Source organism: Podarcis erhardii (genome assembly GCF_964252035.2).
Source record: "Podarcis erhardii genome assembly, chromosome: 4".
Classification (NCBI taxonomy): Eukaryota; Metazoa; Chordata; class Lepidosauria; order Squamata; family Lacertidae; genus Podarcis; species Podarcis erhardii.
The window spans coordinates 68,868,901-68,876,964 of record NC_138508.1 but is presented as its reverse complement, the minus strand read 5'-3'; the positions used below and the strand labels follow the sequence as shown (position 1 = coordinate 68,876,964).

The 8,064-nt window shown below is 41.5% G+C and overlaps 1 protein-coding gene across 3 annotated transcripts; it reads left to right on the top strand.

Moving 5' to 3' along the window:
• Nucleotides 1-34: 34 nt before the first annotated feature.
• RAB9A (RAB9A, member RAS oncogene family) lies at nt 35-7,228 on the top strand. 3 transcript variants are annotated; one of them, XM_081858785.1, is made up of 3 exons: nt 35-173; nt 5,038-5,079; nt 6,022-7,228. In XM_081858785.1, exon 3 carries the CDS (start codon nt 6,059-6,061, stop codon nt 6,662-6,664), a length of 606 nt encoding a protein of 201 aa, XP_081714911.1. In that variant the 5' UTR covers nt 35-173; nt 5,038-5,079; nt 6,022-6,058; the 3' UTR covers nt 6,665-7,228. The 3 variants fall into 3 exon arrangements, with proteins under 3 accessions (XP_081714911.1, XP_081714910.1, XP_081714912.1); XM_081858784.1 differs by having other exon boundaries at nt 36-169; XM_081858786.1 differs by lacking the exon at nt 35-173 and adding an exon at nt 1,337-1,360.
• The last annotated feature ends 836 nt before the right edge of the window (nt 7,229-8,064 follow it).

Sequence of the window (8,064 nt, the reverse complement as noted above, 5' to 3'; positions counted from 1 at the left end):
CTTCCCCTGGCGTCACGTGAACGCCAGGCCCCGCCCCCGTGGCGCAGCCTCCGCCATGTTGTTTTTTTTCTCCTCCGAAGCGGCCCCTCCCCCCCACCCCTGGCACCTTTGCGAACGGCGGCTGCGGGTGACTCGGAGAGCCTCGTCCTCGCCCCTCGCCGCCTTCGTGGTAGGTAGGTGGGCGCGAGCGAGCGCCGGGCCCCTTTCCTCGGGGCGGCGGGTGGAAAGGAGGAGGAGGAGGAGGAGGAGGAGGAAGGCGGTCTCCGCTGGCTTTCGGGGGGACACGGGGGGCTTTACGGGACCGGGCAAGCTGGGCTAGCAGCCGGTTCGTGCCTTGCTTGCTGGGGAGGGATGCTGTAGGGCTGCCCTGGTTCGGCTTCTTGGCTTTTGGGTGGCTGGGGTCTCCCCTTGTCGCCAAAAAGGGAGCCAGCGACTCCTCCCTCCCCCCCAAAAAAAGCCCGAGTGGTTGTTTTGCAGGGTAAGCAAGCCGAGTTTAAATCGCTTCCTCAGGCTACCCAGCCGTGCAATGGGTATATATATGTTTCCTTGATTTTAAGCCCGCGGTAGGACTGCGGTACTAGAGAGGGGGGCGTTGTTGTTTTGTGGGGTGGTGTCAGGGTCCACACCTTTCGCCATGGGCTCGTTTCCTGCGCAATGCCGAGAGAGGCTTTTCCCTATAGAGGTGCTTCGTGAAACTTCCTCGGAGGAGGAGGGGGGGGGGCTGGGGTCTCAGGCGGCTGATGCTGCCCGCCTGTTTTCCTGCCTGACTTGCAAAAGGTGGCGTGATTAAAGGTCCCGTGATGGAGAGGCAGGCGGCGGCGGTTCGCTTGAGAAATAGCTGCTCTTCTATACTTATCGGCTGGCACATGACCAGTTTCTCCCTAGGGCAGTTTCTCAGAACTGATTAAAGTCACTGGACTGCTCAAAGGACAGCTCCGCTTCTTATGTATGTCCCCTTTGTCTGCCTTCATTTTTTCTGGCCATTTCATGTGGAAAATCCCCGTACCTTCCCGTTTGAGGCTGATGTATGATACCATTTACTTGGCTGCTCTTCTGGTTTTTTTGTGAACAAACTCTTCCTACCTGTGCATGAAAACAAAGAGCTTTTGCTTTATGCTTATCCAGTGCCAATTGAGATGAAGTTCTGGGTCTTTCTAGCTGTGTGGCAAATAACTGCTGCAGGTTGGTTTAAAACTGTTGAGAATTTTTTGGTTGTTTCTGTCATATGGAAGAACAAGAAAATGTAGGATGTTTGTCCTTAGCAAGGATAAGAGTTTCGAAACATTTTTTTCCAGAACATTGCGTAAAAGTAATTCTTGCTTGTGTTGGAAAGCCACTTGAATGAAGGTGCAACTTTGTGGTATGTAAAGGACTACTACCCTGAGTGCTGCTTCTGAGCCTGTAACTGAACAGCTCTGGTTTCCTTGTGTCAGATTCATAGTTGTCCTAGGGTGAAGAAGCTTTGTAGATAAACTACATTATGCCAAAACTTCCAGTGAAGGATATTCTACTGTTTTCCTAGGCCGCCTAGTACATTACCTCACTTACCTACAGTTTAAAAGTACTTTATTATACTTAAGCTAACCTTGCCTGTCTGCAACTTAAATCTAAAATTGGATGGAAAATATTTTATGTCAACTTCTAAAAAAAAATCTGAAAAGATCAAGCTGCGGGGGTGGGGGAAGATCCCACTTTTAAATTGCACAAATCACTAATGCAGGGGGGAGGTGGGGTGCCAGGAGTCCGACAAACCTATTGCTTAATCTGTGTCATACAACCAGGAGTAGGGAAATTGTAGGTGCTTGTTTTCTTGAACACATGACACTTAGTTCCTGCTGCTTAAAGAATATTTATGTGTGTCTACAGTATTCATTTGTGGATAGAATTAGTAGGTATTTGTTTAGTAAATTTTTATCCTACCTTCATTTCATCATGGAACTTATGGTGTCATACCATGGAGTTTCTAGGCACTGACCAGACCCAGACCTGCCTAGTTTCAGCAGGGTTGCCATATCATCTTTTCCCGCTGTACATATTTTTAAATTGTATCTTACATATTTAGAAATTGCCTCACAACCAGAAGCTATTGAAGTGGTGTACAATAAGATAAAGTGAGTTAAAATACAAGAGAGAGACTCCAAAAAGGCTAAACCTAATTCTACAATTGTAAAATTAATATTCCATTAAATGACTGAGTCATCTGTGGGAAAACTTAAACTAAAATATCTTCAGTTCCCCCGCTAAATATCAAGATGTTAGGCCACTTTCAAATTTCAGCTGGTTACTGATTCCACTGAGCTGGAGCTGCAACACCACAGTGTGAGCAGGTCTGTGCCAGCTACTGTAATTTCACCAATATTTTATTGGAAGCTCTGACTCGTGTAATTCAGTCATGAGAAGGGAAAAGGAATATAATAGTAGGCTCAAAAGCTATTATAGATAAAATAGATTTGAAAAAAATGCTTAAGCCTTTGGGGAAGCTTTGAGGAACAGGTTCTGATGTGTAAAGGGCTGTATCAGGTTTTGCTTAATTTCACCAGAAGGACAAAAACCTTCTGGTTTTAGATTTTTATGGTTCTGTTTTCCAAGTCAGTGATTAAATAGCTTTAAATTCCTGTAATGTATGCTGTTTGCTCTCCACGTCTAGTGTGTGTTTATAGCTGGCCATGGATTTTGTGATATGGTACAGCTAGTATATTGGGCCTTAACTTTCTAGTCCCTCTAACTAGTGCTTCTTGAATACCCAGCTCTTCAGTTTTTAAGTTCCTCTGGAATAGCTTGATCCAGACAAGAGGGGGATGGTGATGGTGAATGGGGCCTTGTGATCTGATGAGGTAAAGTTACATGCCGCTGATAGGATTTTCTTATCTATGAGAGACCAGGCTTACACCATGGGAGTCTGTAAATCCAGCTTTCTTCTCGAAGCATGACTGGACGGTTTCAATTAGTGCTATCAGATTTGCCTATCAAGAAAAACATATAAGCTATAATCCTGCACATGTATGACTTAAATTCCTCTTTAACTTCAGTGGGAACTTAGAAACCCCACAGACATCACTGTTTTAAATATTCCTATACACTCATGCGTGTTTCTAGCTGTATGGTATTAAATCAGACATTCATAAATAATTGGACCAAAACCCCAGATCTCACTTTAAAAAGAGTCCAACACACCTGATAGCTGGTATTCTGAATTTCAAAGTAATCCTAACCCCTAGCTTTCAGTAGTCAAACATACTTGTTTACATACTTTACAGAACATCTGAAGTACTTTGGCTGCCTTTAAAGTAAATCTCATTTAACAAATAATTTGGTGCTACAGAATATATTGTTATAAGCCGAAATTACAAAGCACCCTTGAAGTGATTTGTAAGTAGTTATTATTATTTTTTTACCTGGGGAAGAATAATATAGTGGGTTAAATTCCCCCAACACTGAATTACCTTTCACACCCCTGCAAAGTGCCTTTCTACTACTTCTTCATCTGGTTACTTGAACAAAGTTTGATAAGAGAAGCAATAAGGCTATAGACCTGAAACATGAACAGTCATACAGCCTAATCCTGTCAATGATTACTCAAGTACTACAATTTTAATTAAACTGAGGCTGCAGTGCTGTGATTTGGTACAGCTTTCTTTTGGGTAGACATGTATAGATTTGTGTTTTTATTTCCAGGTATATAATCACTTACATTAAAAAGGCATAAGAACTAGACTATAAATAATAAAATGCTTGGAATAACATGAAAACCATTGGTTTCTTCAGAAAGGTAGAGTGCAATATTAAAAAAAATTCTACCCTTAAAGGTAAAAACATCAGGGTGGTTTACAAAACATTAAATGCCTAAATATATATGAAATGCAGGTAGTTCAAATTATGGCATTAAAGTAACATTACAAATCAAAATATGATATGATCTGGACTTTGGAGGGGACAGTCTAATATATGTAAATCTGTTGATGCTTATGCTAAAATTCACATATTTGCAGTGTGGCATGTGCTTTAAGTGAAATTGTAGAGCAGGAGTGGGGCTCCAATAGTCTTCAGTTGTATCAGTCCCCAAAACCATGGTCAGTGGTAGCAATTATGGGATCTGTAGTTGAGCAACTTCTGGAGGGCCAAAGTTTCCCCACCTGTTGTAGAGACTTGCTCGAACCTTTTTGGTTTATACTAAGAAGACACTGCTTCAGTTTGTGATTCTGTCCTGTATGTCCAGTCTTTTTCATATCTGCCTTGCCCAGCACAAGAGCTCAGTATCTGTGACTGGACTCCCAAAGCTGTTCGGTTTTGCCTGTGTAGTTGGTATTACTTATATTGCCAAAGTCAATTCTTAAAATAATGCGCCCACATTAATTTTTTTATAGAAAATGCACCTTTACATCTTTCTGTTCTGTTCTGCTCTGCTTCCCTCAAACCTCAACTTACTAGCATACAGTAAAAGCATACCTTGGTTTTCTGCTTCCTCTTTTCCATCTAGTTATTCTAAAAGCAGCACGTGAACGTTTCACTTCCTCAAAAAAGGGGGGGTTAAGATTACCATGATTACACAATAACATTATTTGCCAAGTAATCTTAAGGGGGGGGGTATATTCTGTGACCGAGCTACTGCCACTTCCTAAGCCCTGCTGGCTTGCTCCGGCCAGGGGGTTTGGGAGTTTGGCTTTTCTTGTTCTTTTCTAATTTTGACTTTTTAAAAAAAGTTTTCCTCCTAAAAACACAAATGGAAGGGGATATATAGGGCATGTTGATGGAATGAAGGCTTTTTGGATCCCTGCAGATCCAGGGGCTTTTATGATCTGCCCACTTTCAAGCTTTTACACCACCAATGTTATACCTGTACCTGCTGAGCTTTCTGTGGGTGGCGATCCTCTTGAGATGTAAGTGTTTTCCTGTCTGCAGGCCTCTCCACTGGTAAGAGTGGCACACTACATTTAAAGGCACCTTTGCTGGTGTACGGCCTTAGTAGTTGTTGGGGTTTTTTAAAGTGCATGGCATTACTGTGTCTTAAAGTGAATACAATGTGTCTTTCTTTTACAGGTGTTGGATTACAATGACTGAACAGTAAGGGTAGCTTATTTGGTAAGTGTTTCATATGCTTGTAATATTAGATGTCTTCTGCATTTCTAAAATTTCAAGTAGAGGAAAGATCGAGGGGAGGAGGGTGTACCAGGAAATATGGCAGAGGTGGTTGCTTTGCAGAATACTGGTATATCCCAGAAATTTCCCTTTAGACAGATGTTAGGAACTGTTCATAATACCACTGTTTTCTGAGATGCTTCATGAGGATGAGGTCAGTTTAAAAGCAGGATGGATTTAGTTTAACAGTGGTCGTGGTGGTTGTACGATCTCTGGGTGGATGGAGAAGAGAGCAAGCCTGATCTTATACTGGCAGCCTGGCTGTTAGCATGCAGTCAGTTTGTACAGCATGATAATTTCTCATTCACAGAATGATTTTAGTTATAATTAAAATCAATCTACTCCTGCCAACCTAGCAGTTCGAAAGCACATCAAAGTGCAAGTAGATAAATAGGTACCGCTCCAGCGGGAAGGTAAACGGCATTTCCGTGTGCTGCTCTGGTTTGCCAGAAGCAGCCGAGTCATGCTGGCCACATGACCCGGAAGCTGTACGCCTGCTCCCTCAGCCAATAAAGCGAGATGAGCGCCACAACCCCAGAGTCAGCCACGACTGGACCTAATGGTCAGGGGTCCCTTTACCTTTACCATTTGTGACTAAACTTTAGAAAACAACTAAAGTGCCCTTGATTTAATCGCTACCATTTACAGCAGGCCTTTAGCATATAGTAGAAGAGCTTTATCTGTCTATGTTGTTGCTTACAGTTATATTGCATTTTAATCTATCTGTTATTTTTGAACTGATTTTAATGGATGAATTTATGAATATTGCTAGCCTCGCCTCTTTTGTGAGGAAGGGCCAGTTATAATAAATAAGTAATATCAAATAGATATTTGTGTAACAAGTTGGAATTTCTTTGTATGAACTAGATCTGTTCTATTTTGCAGAACTGGATATAAGAAAATATCTGTTCTTGAAGCAACAATGTCAGCAAAATCAACGCTCCTTAAAGTAATCCTTCTTGGTGATGGAGGAGTGGGCAAGAGTTCGATTATGAACAGATACGTCACTAACAAGTTCGACACAGAGCTGTTCCACACAATAGGTGTCGAGTTTTTAAATAAAGACCTGGAAGTGGATGGACACTTTGTCACAATGCAGATATGGGACACGGCTGGTCAAGAACGTTTTAGGAGCTTGCGGACTCCTTTCTATAGAGGTTCTGACTGCTGCCTTCTCACTTTCAGCGTAGATGACTCTCAGAGCTTCCAGAATCTGGGCAATTGGAAGAAAGAATTCATTTACTATGCAGATGTCAAAGAGCCTGAAACGTTTCCTTTTGTGATACTGGGAAACAAAGTTGATATTAGCGAGAGGCAAGTGTCTACAGAAGAAGTCCAGAACTGGTGCAGGAACAACGGCAACCATCCTTACTTTGAAACCAGTGCAAAAGATGCCATTAATGTTGCTGCAGCCTTTGAGGAAGCTGTTCGAAGAGTTCTTGCCACTGATGATAGGTCAGATCACTTGATTCAAACTGATACAGTAAACCTTCACCGGAAGCCCAAGCCTAGCTCATCATGCTGTTGACTATTTTGTTTTATTTTCCAGCCATATATAGTTCTAACTTAACTTGAAGTAATAATAGATCAAATATGATTCAGTGGGTGCCACTCTAATATATTAAAACTGTAACATTCTACTGCTTTATGTGTCGGCAGACGAAAGCTTCTTTTCAATAAGTAGCCTGTTACTATGTTAGTGGAGTCTGACATCTGGGAAGGTACCAGCTGAAGAGTTGATTTAATTTAAATGTGTCATTTGAAAATTAATAAATTATATACTAAAACTTGAAAGTTCTAGAAGCACTACTTGGGAGGACTTGTTCTGAAATTCAGATGCAGAATAGATTTTTTTATATGTACATATATATTTTTATGAGATCACCAGCCCATGTTTTGCTTCACTAAAACCCTTTTTTCATAAAGCAGTAATGGTAGGTGATAGGGTCTTGTTGTAGTTCTCATCTTTAAAGTGATTTTTCTTTTAAAAAAATCAAAGCTAATATAAGTATTTTAAGGGCTTTTGCTATTTGCCTAGTGTCACTGAATTGCCTGTAGATTTTATGTTAGGAAATAAACCTGCATACATGGAGCCTACCTGGTTGTGTCTTCCTGCCCCTTTCATCTGTAATTGACTTTTATAAGGTTGGAGAACATATCAAGAGTTTTCAAAAGAAGGGGCTTAATGTAGCTCCTCATTGATACTAAAATTTCCCTTTGGCATGGTTTTAATCTTAATTTTGTATTGTCAATCTTAAATAGTTGTTTATTCTGGCCTCAGTGGGCAGTTACTTGGATTGCAGGATTTAAGGTTTTGAGTGAGAAAGCATTCAATATTTTTTTGTAGCAACATTTTTAAAAGTTAGAGGTGCAGTCCTGTGCACACTTATCTTGAGAGTAATCTGTATTGGAAGCAATGTGACTAACTCTTGAGTAAACACAGGATTCTGCTGCAAGTTGCTTCAGTATGAGAGATGGTTGAAAGGTTCACTGCCTCTGCCTTTCTCACTGAGCAGTTTTCCATGGCATTATCTTAAGCAGCTGAAGTATGTTTGAATACCACAATGTTTGATACGAGCGAAGCGGAACCTGTGCTCTCCAGAGGTTGTTGCCCACACTGGCTGGGGCTGATGGGAGTTGAACTCAAACGTCTGGAGAGCCAGATTCCCCACTCCAGGCACTCCCTTTTGTTAGATTGCTTTTTGGATGGATAACATCCATTCTCAGGCAGTTGTTGCAGCACAATGCAGCTCAATAAGTGCGAGAAAGGGCAGCTTGGACTTAGGATGAAAACTTTTCACTCGTTCCTCATCCTTAGGCAAATCTTCTCACAAGCATTAAAAGAGCAGTTGCCTTCAACTGCTTGCTCGTGACTTCATACAAATTATTTGATCTTTATCTATGGGGCTTTCTGTACTTTGATCAACT

What these genes read in the sequence shown, in the direction of transcription:
- RAB9A (XM_081858785.1), top strand. Translation starts at nt 6,059, where the DNA reads ATGTCAGCAAAATCAACGCTCCTTAAAGTAATCCTTCTTGGTGATGGA.